General features: G+C 39.2%; 1 protein-coding gene across 3 annotated transcripts in view; it reads left to right on the forward strand.

The window, feature by feature from the left end:
• The window catches only part of LOC107271110 (ankyrin repeat and sterile alpha motif domain-containing protein 1B), a 55,579-nt gene extending 46,491 nt beyond the window's left edge, over window positions 1-9,088 (forward strand). For all 3 annotated transcript variants that reach the window (XM_015746726.2, XM_015746727.2, XM_025088350.1), the window contains 4 exons: window positions 226-600; window positions 712-870; window positions 972-1,109; window positions 1,297-9,088. In XM_015746726.2, the coding sequence (XP_015602212.1) occupies window positions 226-600; window positions 712-870; window positions 972-1,109; window positions 1,297-1,884 (1,260 nt within the window). In that variant the 3' untranslated portion in view covers window positions 1,885-9,088. The remainder of the gene's footprint in view (window positions 1-225; window positions 601-711; window positions 871-971; window positions 1,110-1,296) is intronic.
• Window positions 9,089-16,192: the final 7,104 nt, after the last annotated feature.

Below are 16,192 nucleotides of genomic sequence, written 5' to 3' on the forward strand. Positions count from 1 at the left end.
GCTTATTTTACGTAAATTTTTGGAGAAACAAAATTGCACTTTTTTTTTTTTTTTGACATGTTGACCATAATCTTTATCGTGGGACAGATATATTGTATGTATCTTTAAATATTAGCCTTGGATTAAAAAAGCGATTTCCCGTGTTAACGTGGAACGAGACGATGCAGAGTGGTATGTAGGTATAAATGAGAATTTTTTTTTCTCGATTTTATTCGTTCGCTTTAGAAAACGAATATTCAGCAACTGAAGGACGAAATTCGTGAGAAACTGCCAGAAACGGTGCAAGGTAACGGAGCTACTTTAACGAGCGGGGCAAATGTTTCCACTACTTCAGCCACTTCAGCCACATCAGGCACTTCTACCACCTCTGCTTCGTCGAGCGCCGTCAGCGGAACCGGAACTTTGAGGCATCGTAAAAACAGACCGGCGCCCCAACCACCTCAGCGACCAAGTTCTCATAATGGTGCGATCTCAGCTCCGGAACAGCTCGAGATACGAGCCCCATCAGAACTTCTCTTCGGAGTTCCGTCTACTCTGAAGACTCAATGGAGGCATCAGCCCAAGGCTCTAGTCACTGGCTGCGTAACTTACGTTGCCAAGGTAAGTGTCAATCAACTTACTCACCTCGATTAGCAGCTGAACTCCGATGGGACTTCAATGACTACTTGTTTGTGGTCCGAGTGACGAGTGTTCTCATTTTAAATGTGACAGTACTTGGGCTCAACTGTGGTCAAGGAGTTGCGGGGTACCGAATCAACGAAGAAATCCATCCAGAAATTAAAAAAGGCCTGTCACGATCCTCGCGTCACACCCGACATTACTTTGGCCATTTCATTTCGCGGTGTTCGTTTTCTGAACGCCCTCACCAAGGTAAGACGCGCGTTTCTACGGTCGATCATTTTATTTTTCAAAAAAGCAAGGTTAAACGTCATTCGTATCGAAGCTTTAAATTCTGATCGTTGAATTAACAGGAACCAATCTGCGAGCACGAAATTCGCAATATCCACTGTGCATGTCAGGACGCCGATGACCTCACGCACTTCGCATACATCACCAAGGATCACGCGAGTCGCACACACTTCTGTCACGTGTTCTGCGTGCCTACAATGGTAATTGTTCGTTATGTTAAAAAAAAACTAGAGAATACCGTTCCGGATGTACGCGTATTTATTTTCATTATCGTCTGTGGGACGTTGGTCAGTATAGTCATTGAGCAAATGCACGATGAAGAGCCAACGACGTCCCAAGCGTTGGCGCCACGTACTTTAGGCCCAAAACGTTCTTCTTTTTTTTCAGGACCAGGCTACCGAAGTCATTCTGACACTGGGCCAGGCCTTCGAGGTGGCCTACCAGATGGCGTTGAGGGACAAATTGGGAAACCAAGCGATTCGCTCGCAGTCAGCTAACCAGCTGACGAGTCTCGTTGGCTCGACAAGTACGACAACGGCTACGACAATGAAATTCTCGACTTCATCAGAGCCAGCATTTAACTCTGGTCATGATCCCGAGAGCAATCCTAATTCCAACTCGAGTTTCAATCCTAATTCAAATCCCAAGCCCAAATCTCGCTCCAAGCCCAATCCTAGTTCGAATTCAAACACCAATTCGAATTCGAATTCAACATCCAATTCGAATCTCAATCCAGATGTTAATCTGCACTCTAATTCCAACAACTATTCAACTCCAAATTCGGTATCCAGTCCCAACACCAATCCAAACACAAAACCTCTTGCGACACACGGACGGTCCCATTCGGTCAATGATATTAAAATAAATGGCAATCAGCTGAAATTAGCACCGATGCCCGTTGACGATATCGGCATCGGAGTGAAAGACATGAAAGCGGGCTCCAGGGCTCCCATTGCTCTTTCCGAGGAGCTCTAGTGCGCCAGGTTGATCTTTTCGTGTTGAAAATTGAGATTCCGATCGGCCGCTTTCTATGAAACGTCTTTCGTCCTTACACTTTCGGGATCCGAAGCGCGCTCACTGCGACTGCAGGAATTTGACTAAGTTCGATCACGTGTTACTTTCGTGAAAAGATATAGAACTGACTTTTTTTTTCATTGTATTATTACCTCCTAGCGACGTGAATCGTTCTGTTCTCTTTTTTAGTTTGTAAGTAAATTTACAAGAACTACAAGTAGCCGTGAATTGCTCCGCGGAGTCGCCAATGTTTTGTTAGTTTTGTTAAAATTTTATTCCACCGGACTTTCGTATAATCTTCATCGATAAAGCGATTAATCGATTAAATAACGAGCAGCGCATGCGCACGATAAATATTTGTCAACTGCTCGGTCCTTAAGTGAGAATTGGTACATCAACGGCCTCGCTTATTCGTGGTAAGTTATTGGAGTTTATCTAGATGAAAGATGTATATTCCGTTTTAAGGCGTCCAAGATATTTGCCAAAGGTATAAGTGATCGCTGTGAGTCAAAGTGCGATCGTTGTTTTGAAAGGAACTGCAGCCTCGCGAAACGCTTACGATGACCCGCAATTTTTTTTATAGCCAGAGAGAAAAGAAATTGCGAATAATTAAGAACTAGATTTTCTTCCCTTGGACTTCTTAGGAAGATGCACGTCGGTCGGCGATTTTTCTCAAGAAACTCTAAACATTCCTGTAGATCGATGCTCGTAACGCACTCGCGTACGCACGTCCAACATGTAGGACGGGTTAGGTGTTCGTTAAAAAAAAAAAAAAAACTTTTTGACCTGACGTCGTTCTAGACGTTCGGAATAAAATGATTTTTGTAAAATCGTTTCCATAGATCCGACAGACAAATCGCCGTGACTAACGACAAGATTCAGTGCGCACCAGCCGGTACTGATTCGTAGTGTACTGCCTACTACGAGTATACATATATACAGTGGTAAGGTCACACGCCGCTTCACGAATCTGTATATACATATGTAAGTGCATATGTCTTCCTGAGTAACCGGGAGGTATAGTATCGTAGAATTAATATTTATTACACGGATATCGCGACATCGCGATTCGAACGGGTATATAATAACGTACCTAAGATAACGAACAGCGTGCAGCTAAAGCAAGTCCACTGGCGTACCGTGCATACCTATATATTACACGTATGTATACTTATGTATTTGAAAAAGCAGCATCGAACGTTGCCCTATTATTGGACGAATGAGCCTAAAAGCTATTGCGATTGACGTAGTGATATTTGAAAAAGTGATTACGATTTATGCGAGTAATGAGATTTTGATTTTTGATTACGTCGCGTGATCTTGTAGATGTATATTAATCAGTCGGTACGGCACGTGGCTCGTGACCGCTGAAAGGAAAACCAAAGAGGAGAGCGAACCGCGATTAAGAGTGTTTGAATTTCGCGGCGTCGCACCCGCGCATGCGCTATGCTTTCGTTTAAGCACGTGCATCGCCCGACGCGACCGAAGAACGTCTTCGAAAACTGAACTGCCAAAAATACACCTCCACTTCGTGGTTATACGCACACTTTGTATTACTAAATTTACATTTAAAAATTATACCGAGACAATGAAGTAACGTAGTGACGTTCAATAAAGTTTACTTTATTGATAGAATACGGCTGTACCAAAGTATCGCGTGCGCGTCATGCTGGGTTGTATCTCTTTTAGACATGAGATCTGCATTAGCATAGAGAGAATATCGAGATTCTCGTATCGACTACCAGCCGAAGGCCGAGTCATATTCTTTTCATACGAATTTCTTTTATTCTCGTCATTCAGACTCGCACGACCTGATCAGCCGACAACGCGAAGGTCCGATCGATTATCGACATAGCTTTCGATATGTCTGCTTTTTTTTTTTGAATTTCAGACTCTTGGGAATACAGGGCAGAAAGCCGAAGGTATGTCGACTTCGATGAATGTGAGCATGAAGATCAACATGTTTTGCATTTTTTTTCGAGCCATAAGAAATTTGTTGTTCCAGTGTCTATTAAACTGAAAATTTCTACCGAATGTTTTTTTTAACCTCATGAAATCATCGTTACTGATGATTATAGGTATGACTGTATTTATTATTGTTATTTACGAGATTCCACGAATTTTTGTCACCTTTCATATATCGTGTCTTTAATTCCGATATTTCTATTATAATTAGACTAGTGACTCGAAAGTTTTTTATTGACCTTTTTTTTTATCAGTCGTAACACTGTCTTCGCTTCGCTTAACCAGATGGCGTGAATCGGCCTTAACGTCATTCGTATGTCAGCGACTGCTCCTTTGATATCGCGATGTCGTTTGATGGCAATTATCTTCGTGCCAGTGGTGGTCTAATGCAAGACGTGTCTAACAGCAAACACGATGCAGTCTGATTTTAGGCTGCTCGTTAATCAATTCTACATGCAGGAACATGGCTCACTTACACGAAATGATGGCGTCAGAAGCGAAGCATTCTTAACAGTCATTATTGTCAATTAAATGACGTTAATGTCAAGAGAACCTTTGTCTCGCAAAATATTGCCTTCAAGGGAAGATGAAGGTACTTTCTGACCTGCCAATGAAACAGCAATTATGCCTGCTTCATTTTCATTGGCTTCTCATCAAATTCCACGCAGTACACTCTGTGAAAATTTGTCGCTATTTCGAATTCAACGTGCCAGTTTAGCACTTACCGAGTCAACAAAACTGTACTATATTTCTTGTGGCAAACAAAAGTTAAGTTAACCAAAGTTTTGGGGAGTCTATTAAAAACAAAGGAGATATGTCTCTATTAAATATTCTTCGCGTCTGACGTCATTACTATACATTCTATTAATAGTTCTATATGTTGCAATCGAGTGACGAGCAGACTTGTCAGTGACACGAAGCCGCAAGCAAGACTTGGTTTTTACATGACGAACTTAAAGTCGTTTAGACTATTGTAGAACTGATGAAAGGTAACACAGCCTAAATGCCAAATATTCGATTAGGTGATGACGCATTGTTTTCACGTAGGGACGAATTATTTATAACTGCGGAGCAGTGCGAAAAATAATGCGTACGGCACGACATTGCTAGAAGTACTCTTACCGAAGTATGGATCGCAGCAATCAAATAAAAAATTCTTTTTTAAAGAAAAAAAAGAAAAAAAAAATTATACAGGGAGTAGCGGTATTAAACGATGAGCATATTACTAGTGTATTTGTCAACGGGACGGGAGCATCATTCGTGTTAGTTCTTATTTAATAAAAGTATGAATGTCCGTCCTGTGCACTGATAAAATGACGTAATTAAAAACAAAGCAAAGTTTTCTTTTCAAAAAACAGTTCCACGCCAATTCGCAAACACCAATTTAATATCTAGTTTCATTCGTTACGAAGCGCATGAGAACAGGGAAAATAAGAAGAACTTGTCACATAATTTTTGTGAATTTCATTTTATTGAAAAAGAAATGCATTTTCAATTACGTCGGAATAGAGGCGGATCATTCAAGGGCTCAGAAGCCACTGTGTAGCAATGGCAGCGAATGCGCGTAGTCCTATAGCGAATGATAGACGTAGCATGATATATATATGGAAATATTATCGAATAACGTTATACCGTGTACGTCTCTTGTGATAAAACTTCAGTTTCTCGCACTCGAGATCCGTTTATGACTTAGGTCGTGCAACGACATAACAGAAAGTGGAACACTGGACCACTCGGGATTCTCGTATGCCTCTCGCACAAATATATTCATTCTCGGACCAAACATTCAGCCTGATGAAAATAATGGCACACACACAGACTAGTCCCGCGGATCGTGACAAGGAAGAATTTTCACGATAAGCACAAGCTGCCACGATGATTCAGGCTCACTTCGGTACCAATCGCACGTCATTATGTATTATAACGGTAGAGGTGAAGAATTATAACGTTAATATCGATTAGACAGAATAGATATTTATTAAGGAATAAAATGATTTCGTGGATAAACGAGAGGCTGGAGGGGGAGGCTGGAGATTAGATGGAGCAGCTGGATTAAAATATTGCCAGTTAAATTGAAAAACCACGAAATCGCACATCCATAGTGATACTATCATTCGATTATCAATATCAAGACATTAATATCGTTCCTCATTGATTAGCTTGTTTTTAATCGTACATTTAATCAGCCAATTATTCTATAGTCTACTCTGGTATGTGATTTTAATTTTCTCTCAAAGCGCGCAGGATTCATCGAACGAAACGTCATAGGATTATCATATTTGCAATTATTCGTGCATAATAATATTAATCGACTGCGTACCGGAGAACTTTTTATTGTATTTTATTTATGAATAAAACCTCAAACGGTAACTTTTAAGTAATGGTCCGTTTTAACGAATCACGCTCAGGCAAAATAAGACTGCGGTCCAAATTTCGTTGAACTTTGATGGTGACGTCTTTTCCGCTAAGGAATAATATCGCTATAGGTTATATACCCAAAGAAACGAGAGAGTTCCTTTCGCAAAGAATTTGGCGCGATTAATCGTTTTTTATTGTTTTAATATATAATCAGGAAATCGTATTACAGTCATGTTTCGCCTTTACTCGTTCGCAATTATATATATATATACATATATACAATATCGTATAACGTGTCGATGCCATCGAGGGGCGTAAATCCCTATCAAGGGGATTTGATCAAAGCACCTATGTATTTTGCGAGCTGGTTCCGTTAGATTCGCAAGCCACGAAAAACATTAACATCGATCTTTGTTTATTTTAAATAAAGTGCTAAGCAAAGCTATATACTATAAATTCTCGTAATACTTATTGAGGTAGGCTCAAGGGGATGTGTTATGATACTATACCTATTGATTTTCAAGATAAAGGGTGAACTGCTTGCATAACGATAGGGAGGGCACATCCCCTCGCTTAAATTCAATAGTGCAGCAATATTATAAATATCCACCTCTTTCTCTCTGTCTCTCTTATTTCCTTTATAAAAAGTATCAGGTAGTCTTATTAATAACGTAATCACGATCTAATCGTCTCTATAACAGACTATTGGGGAACTTGCCACTCTCGTTTACTTTTAATTCGAATAATGACAATATATTATATAATCGTTCGTACTATCGTACCGCTGCGAGTGCCGAATAATGTAAAGACATAGTCATACTAGCACGATGATTCGATGCTTCATTGATCTGCCATTGGCTCATTATTATTCAACGAGCCGACCACATATGAGAATCTTAGATGGCAGGCGATTATTTCGATCGGGTCGATAAAGCATTTTTTTTATTTTATACCTAAATTTATTTATACTATACAAATTTGAGAAATTTATATCGATGTCTCGTGACGTTCGGTTGATCCGCAATGAATGATGCGGCTAATTGAACGATATGCCACTTTTGGTATTTAAATCGTGCTATTCTTTATACCTCGTTCTGCATTATCCGCAATTATTTTCGATAAGAGATTCGCGCGCTATTTCAGCACTCGATAAGCGATATTGCTGACATCTCGGACTGAATTATTTCACAATCTGAATTTACGGTTCTCCATATATAATCATCTTTCTGTAATCAGCTCGTTGGTATCTGATTTATCTTGTCAGCATGTTCCCTAAAGTTACAACGATGCGAAAGATAAGAAAGTAAATGAAAAGAAGGAAAAAAAAGTGAAGGAAAGGAAGAAATGAAAAAAAAAAAAAAATTGAAGCAGAACTGTATATAGAAGGTATTGACCGTGTTGTGAGATAAACGTAGATTCGTTTCGTCGATGTGCAATACTGTAATTAACGATATTTATTAGAGGGTAGGTCAGATGGAAAGCGAAAATGATTTAATGGCGCTCGCATGGAATTTGAGATTGCCTTACGATTTAGTAGCATTCGATGCTCAATGTAATATCGAAGTATTTCGAATTCTATTAAATTTCATCTAACGAAAGTGATCGTTACTTCGTTCTCTATTCGAAGCAACGTGAATTTTGAATGATCACATCGCTATTGTCAAAGGCATATGGTAACTGTATAGCATACTCATGGAAACTCGCTTTCGAACGTACCCTTTGTTATTCGTTATTACCGACGCAAAGTATTTTGTCAAATGTTGCTACGGTTGTGACGACCGATCGTTCGATTCAGCTGGATACTTTACAATTCAGCATAGAAACAGGAACTGTAACACCGCGGGAGAAATTGTGTGAGATTAATGGTAGGGACTGATTGAATGATATTGACCGTACCTATAGCTATACGACTCACGTAAAAGTCACGTAAACGCTTCGTTTCGCAGGTAACGTTGAAACACGTTACTAATTCTGCAATCACAAAGACATTGACGTGCCGATCCTCTATTTATTATTATTGCGAAGTCAAACGATTCGAAGGCGAGCAAGGAGAACACGATGGTTTTGTGGGGGCTAACGTTTTGGAAAATAATTTTTCAAAACGATAGCCTCCGCTTTGAATATTTTCGAGTAAACGGACTGTAGAAGAATCGTCGTTTAGTATTACAAAAAAAGAATAATGTAGCTTCGTTAACGTTACGGTTGAGATGGAAATGCGATTCCTTATCGTTATTGTCTTACGTAATAAAAATTTTGTTTATGAAAATATTTTGTCTCTCGGTGAAATTCTAAATTCGTGCATCAAGTGTTTAGATATTCAAAAATATTTTTGACCTTCGCGAATCAAAGTCTTGGGATTTATTATTATGTGTTTATGTGTATTATTTATTATGTGTTTATTATTGTGAATTCAAATTTATTATGTGGCTATGTCATTACTTTTCGGATCTGCTTTAGGATTTATTTACGTGAGACCATAATGGTGGGGAGTCGAATAAGGCGTGTCTCCAAGTGTACAGCTGTAAATCGGATAATTGCGTTGATAAAAGCGAAATTATTAGTCAGTGTACTTTGAAATCAAAAGGAGAAAGAAAATTCGTTAATGTCTATAACGAGAATGTGACAGGTGCATCGTTTTTATGCTGCGTCCTGATTAGCTGCAGACTTCCTTAGGTTCTTGTATACACTATATTTATTATTGTTCATGTTTATTAGAATTATATATATATATACAAATATATGCGTATAGACATATATATATATGTGTATATGTATATCAGAGATTATTCCCTGGATAGGATAATGTCTCATGATACGATAATAAAAAACTACTTTATGCGAACGCATAGCTTGTCTCTGTATTATTATTCTCATCCTCGTTAAATGTTAATTAGATAAGTTCGATTTAATAATCGGTTCACAGAAACTTTGAAGTTTCGTTTTAGCTTATTTACGTATTTGTCAATTTCTTGGAAAATGCTAAAAAGTCAAAATATTTTCGAAGTACCTCATAAGACTTTATTTTATTGTATCAACATTACCGCAAACTGCTGACGCAAAGGTACGTTGTTCATATTTTTATAAGTTTTTCTCTTTTAATTGTGGTCATAGAAGCAAAAGTGCTACGTTAGCAGAAGGTTTGGTAAAGATGGTAATGAGGTAAGTTTTAGTCTTGAGAAAGTTTTTTGATTAACCAGCCAATTGTTGAAGAACGTATAGAATTACTTACGGTCCTGCAGGGAGCACTGTTTTAGTTTAAGGTAAATATGAGTTTATTCAATATATCTTTGCGTGAAGCAACTGAATAGCTAATCAAGTACAATACTTTCGTCGAACTTTGAAATAAATGACTACGATTAGTATTTGTGGTATGTCTGAGTAACATTTTTTTTTTAAATAACGTGATGCCTAATTAATAATTTGATTGAATGTTCTAATGTATTACAACTAGAATATCACGAGTTGTCTGGAGTAACGAGTCTTCTCAGGTTTAAAATTTCTAGGATGTACAAAGTACAGAGCTAAACAAAAAATCCTTAGAGCAAATTATTTATCATGTAAATGGAAATATTTGTTGTTGAGCAAAACATTGCTAATGCTTTAGATGCTTTGTTATCCTGCATTCTCTGCGAGATGTTCTTGTCCAGTAGACAATTGTTAATATAATTTGTGATGACGTGATTTTTCGAATCACGGTACCAAGGTGGCTCCGGTTACCGATACAGATAGCGTTCTCGATTTCTGGTTCCCTTCGGGTCGCCACCCTGCTCAGAAGCTACGCTCTCGGGTTGATTCGTATAGTTATGTCAAGGCTCTCGTAAGATGTCGTTATTGTTTAGTTGAGGTCGAGGTGCTCGAATCTGCCCTGGGGAGAGAGTCTCGACGTACCGAGTTGCCCGGCAGAGGAGAGTACCCGACGGAGACGTCTCCACGGACCGGCAGAAGCCCGGGTGAAACACCGGCGCCCCGCTGGAGATGGGCAAAGGGCTGTAGAGCGGGCGGAGATAAGGTTTTGCTAAGATTGAGGGCAAGGGAGGAACCTCCTGTCCGAGTTAAGGATGTGGTGCCCAGCTGTCGCCCGATGCCCTGGGGAAGCGGCCGTGGAGGATCTCCAGGAGATACGTACCGATTCGCTAAGGAATGCTCTCGATTTGGTTTAAAGGGACGAATGGAAGGAGATAGAAGAGTTATCGGTTATAAGGCTCTCGACCAATCAGAATGATTAGTTCTCGGATTTGGCATTTGGCTATTGCAGTTTGACTATTGTCAAAGCAGTCTGTCTCGGGGCACCGACCGAGGTGTCACTGGCTCGCGCTTCCGTGCTATCTGTTTATAGTTTTTCTTGCCGTGTTTCGCTACGGTATAGCAAGTTCTCGATTCGTACAGTTCTCGCGTTGTTCTCGCGATATCCAGGCAATTCTATGAATTCCTGTGAGTGTTCCGGAAGTGTAGTGCTGTGCCTTAGTGCAGTGTCCACCAGAGTGTCCTTTGGATGCAGTTCTCGGCCTCCACGGATTAGCTGCACCAGCTCCGGTGAGTGCTCCGAATTTATTAATTGGTGAAGGGATTTCGATTTTACAGCTCCGATTCGTTCTGCTACGTTCTCGATCCGTTGCTCTTTGTCTCTCGCACTATTTTCCGGACTCTTACCCCGTCCCTCTCTAGCTCAACCTAGCAGCCTGAGCGGCCGCGCAATTCTGTAACCGACCGCTTCCGTTTGTGCATCCAGTTGTGTTTGCTGATTTTACGCGACCCCAAAAATCGACAGGATCCGTTAAGCTATCGCCTCGTCCGATAGGTTCCGTCAGAACTCTCGTTCTTGGTGTAGTTGGGCCTGTTCCACCGCAACTCCCAGTTTCTACCGGCTCGTCAGTTCCCGGTGAAAAGAGAATTGGCTGGCGCCCGCCTGTCTTGCGGATGCACGAACGACGGGTGGACGGCCGAAGGTAACGTAGGTTGGTTCTCGAAGATAGTTCGTTCTCGTATGTCTTGCTATCGGTGTCGAGTTAAGGAAAAAAAATACGTTACAAATTATAATCGCCAGCCAATTCCAATCTGATACTGAATTATCAATTGATTGTTTGAATAATCTTTTCTTTAAATGTTGCTTAACGGTGATTCTTATTTAATACCAAATTGGATTTTTGTCGTTTTCTGTATTTCTTAGAACAATTATAAAAGATTACAAAAAATTATCTCTAGAAATGAGAAACATGATGAGTTAATTGACCTGTTCAAATTCCATTTTGCTTGACGTACCTCGTATTACGCTGAGGTACACCGCACAGAGTTTAAACCGAAAACGTAATGAATCTTGAAGTCCCGTAAAAACTATGAACTGTAATGATACATTCTGTCGAAATGAAACTGGATTATGATACTTCTACAAAAACATAGTAGTATCACTTAGAACATCGTAAGACTTTGAAGAATCGAATAGATCGAATTATTATGTAAAACGTGCCAACTGAAGTTTATCAGTCAATTTTAATTTTTATGTAACAGAGCTAACTTCACTCGGTAGGTTTATCGTCAATGATTCTATGATAATAGATACTTACATGTATCGTAGGTTATATATTGAACTGTCACATGGATATTATGAATAACTGGACCAAGGAATGTTCTACATACTCATTTTCAGTCCTATAACGATTTCTATCCCCATAATAAAATCAACAATAAAATTTCATTACCAGTAAAATATTTTCCTTCCAATATCTAATTTAAAAAAAATGCAGAATTAGATAATTTTACACAAATTTTATTCTCAATTTCTCAATTTCTTTCTCAGCGATATGCACCTCTCTCTGGATACCCATATAGGTACAATATCAGTTTCCCGATTCGTTGTAATTCCTAACCCCAGAGCGATTCAGGGAACGAGCCAGCACCCCTGGCTGCGGCGCGGAACAAAAGAAATAAACGAGCGAGCGGTATGTGCGTGACGTTGTTATATAAGTGCGTGCAAACAACGATGTAGCAGGTTTTCGCGTAAAGGGCGTCACAAGCTATCCCCGGCGTCGAAGCTGCGAATCTGATACGAATGATTTTCGCATCTATTCGCATCGTTCGACATCCCCCCGCGAGTAGCTTACTACTTGTGCTCTTACGGCATGTCGTGGCATTCTGACGTCAAAATTATAAATATTTGTTTTCAAATGTAAGAAGTAGTAAAATAATTCTTTTTTACAAATATTACATATCGAGCAATAAATTATTTATACGTAATATTAGATATATTATAAAATTGTCAGTCTTCTCTTTAAAATCTATAATATCAAGTACATATACACCGACTGTACAATGCTTAGTCGGCATCTGACAGTCACGTATAAAATTCTTTTTTACAAATATTATATATCGAGCAATAAATTATTTATACGTAATATTAGATATATTATAAAATTGTCAGTCTTCTCTTTAAAATCTATAATATCAAGTACATATACACCGACTGTACAATGCTTAGTCGGCATCTGACAGTCACGTATAAAATTCTTTTTTACAAATATTATATATCGAGCAATAAATTATTTATACGTAATATTAGATATATTATAAAATTGTCAGTCTTCTCTTTAAAATCTATAATATCAAGTACATATACACCGACTGTACAATGCTTAGTCGGCATCTGACAGTCACGTATAAAATTCTTTTTTACAAATATTATATATCGAGCAATAAATTATTTATACGTAATATTAGATATATTATAAAATTGTCAGTCTTCTCTTTAAAATCTATAATATCAAGTACATATGCACAGACAGTACAATGCTTGGTCGGCATCTGACAGTCACGTATAAAATTCGAGGTAGGACACGTATTGGACGATTTTCCGAACCCTCAAAAAGTTCCGCCCAAGAAGCTACGTTTTGTAAGCAACGTGCGTGCCTCCCCGCTTGCTTGCTTGCTTTCCACAGTCAGCTCGTGGAATCCAAGTGTGGAAAGCTCGCTTCGCATCCTGCATTCGCGGCATCCCCTACCATTCACTTCTCAGGCGCTTCTCCAGACAAATCGAGTCGCTTCTTTTTTCTTGAGAAGATCCAATTTGTTCTTGAGACCGTCATCGACTCGAGCCCCTGCGCATCAATCATGGGAATGTCGGGATGCTGCGAGAAAGACTCGAATATATTTTGTCAGACGTCTTCATGACGCTTGTCACCTTCAGTGCAATATATGAGGAATATTATCTTGGCGGAAACACGTCGTAAAAGAATCATCTTGAGAAACGGGCGATCTAACGTATTTCATTTGTCACGGTTAATTATAAAATTTATACTTTTACGAAAAATAGAACCTGGGGTATCATTCTTATGATTGGAAAGAAATGCCTGCTTTAATGATTGCATTGTTTTGTTAAATTGAACAAATTTTTTCAAGGAGTGAGATCGATATAAAAGATACCACAGCAAAGGCTGATAAGAACGTGAAAATCACTGGTGAAGATTTTAATTTAATTTAATTTTCCTTATGTCTTGTTTCTAATAGCCAAAGAGATTCAGCCATTTCTAACGTTAAATATTACGAATTCAGGAAATTCGTAGGGGTCAATCTTGTACAAAAATCAACGATTCGCTTGTTCGAGGTTTCCGTCGTAGGGCTGGTTGTATGGTATACATGATGAACTTTGTAGATAAACAAGCCGCAAATTGAAACTTGCAATTTGCTTCCTCCGAATCGTAGGCAGTGTACGAATATGGGGAAGCATTTTCATTTTTTCTTAATCTTTGGCTTCCTCATAGATGAATCTTCATTTATTACCGAACCGCGAAAATTGCGAATTAAAGTCAACGAAGGGATTACAGAGCTGCGGATGCCTGCAAAATTTAGGGGCTGTAGCTGAAACCGTTCTCGAGTTATACACGTTTGAATTTTGGGAGGCTATTACACATACATCAGGACATTTTCTTCAAATGTGTTTTCTCGACGTTTTGGCACATTCTCAACACGGTGACATGAAGATCTCGGCAAAAAAGTTTTCCACCGTCACGTAGCTATGAGGAAGCAAAAGCCTCTAAATTTTTCTTATATCGCTGCCGAATTCATTTATCGGCTAATATGGTAAGAGTAATGTTACTTGACTCAATACGTAGTTACTTGAAAGGAGGGTAGTAGTAGTGTCAACGATAGTCGCGTCAGTGTCGATGGTAGTGAAACGAAACGGGGGTCCGTTCGAGCGGAAAGTCGGAACGAATATGAAAGTGACGGGCTGTAATCCAGGGGAAATTTATCTGACCTTTCGCTTACCCCCGCGTTGACCTGGAACCACGAATACCGGGCCCTCCGAACGAACAGATAACGTATCGCAGCTCGCGCCCAATGAAGACCCCCATTTGTTTTATCCTCGCACGCATATATTACGCCTTGCCTGACCAGGGAGATTGATATATGTATAAGCCATTTGGTATGACCTTTCCAGTCCATAGAAAAAAAGGGGACCATCGTTAATTAATTCGGCCTGGGTGAAGTCTTCCAGACCTATTTCTTTTCCACGTGACGACTATGCCACAAGAATGGTAAACGTTATCGGAACAATTTTCCACTAATGAATTGCGAAAATTCAGTTGGAAATTCGAACATTTTCTTAAGTATTTATTTGGCATTTTACAGCTAGCCCAGCAATTGTATTTTTATAATACAGTTACGTAATGGCCATACAAGTATTCAATCAATTTGTTCATGTGGTGATGGTACATGGGTGGTAAATAGTCCGCATTCCCATTCTGTACATCGAGTGTGATTCCGTCCATCATTGCACCCAACCCGCATATCCAGAAACGATACCAAAATCTTATCACCCATGAATGATAAACGTATGAATAGTGGCACTACGTGTTTTAACACTCGTATGACCCTTTTATGATTATTATGATACCAGTTATCAATCAATTTGTGTGTGTGGTATTGCTTTGTAACCAGAGTTATCGTTTAATAAAAGAGTAAAAGTCGTAAATGCTTGCAAATGCCACTTGATTCTATCCAATGCATTATTTTTAGCATCAGGTACCACGGGAAGGTATGCAAAAATATTCTGATTTTCTGCTTTTATGTATGACGCCGGAAAGTTCTCTCGAGTATTACCTCATTCTCGCTTACATAACCGTGCTTGCATAGTGATGTAATAATCACTCACTACCCCGTTTATCACAGACTTCCTACCCTTCATCCGCATGATCCATATTGATTTATTCTCATAATTCTATGTTTGCGCAATTCATCTAATTCATCGAGTATACTTATAAAGGCATTCAACATAAATTTTGTTAACGTATACTTAACCCCTTAGTCCTCGTACGTAATGGCTACTTACTGAATTACTTACTACTTACGACTTCCACTGCTTACTAAAACGTAGCCATTTAGTATCAAACGTAAGTCTTACTCTATAGATATATTATATCGATAATGAATACGAGTAAAAAACACGTGGTTTTTCGTCAGTTTGACATAATTTTGGAAAATTTAGATTTGAGGAATATTCAAAATTTTCTGAAAAATTTATACCCGGGTATCATAATTACGTAATTAAATTGTATAATTAATGACACGTATACCCCGCAAGGACCAGCTAACATTATTATGCCGTGTATCGTGAAAGAGGGTGATATCAATGGCAGCACGTGCTCTATCGTAACATTAGATAACCACTCTTTCCAATATAGGTACAATAAGTTGTAAAGTAATTCTATCACGGACCGCCAATACGTTACCCCAAAGAAAAGCTACGATTCCATCGAACTCATTTGTCTTTCGAAATTCCCGAGGACAGTTTCGGTACGCGGTAAAACGGAAGAAGGGACGCCCTTTGTCCCGAGTCCCCGTGTGTAACGATCTTCGTCAATCGTAGAATCAACGTCCGTCGGTCTTAGGAATCTATTTAAGAACGAAGCATCGGGACAGGCCGATATCATAAAAGCATTACGGTCATATACAACCA

This window comes from Cephus cinctus, unplaced genomic scaffold (genome assembly GCF_000341935.2).
Source record: "Cephus cinctus unplaced genomic scaffold, Ccin1 Ccin1_scaffold0898, whole genome shotgun sequence".
In the NCBI taxonomy this organism is placed as follows: domain Eukaryota; kingdom Metazoa; phylum Arthropoda; class Insecta; order Hymenoptera; family Cephidae; genus Cephus; species Cephus cinctus.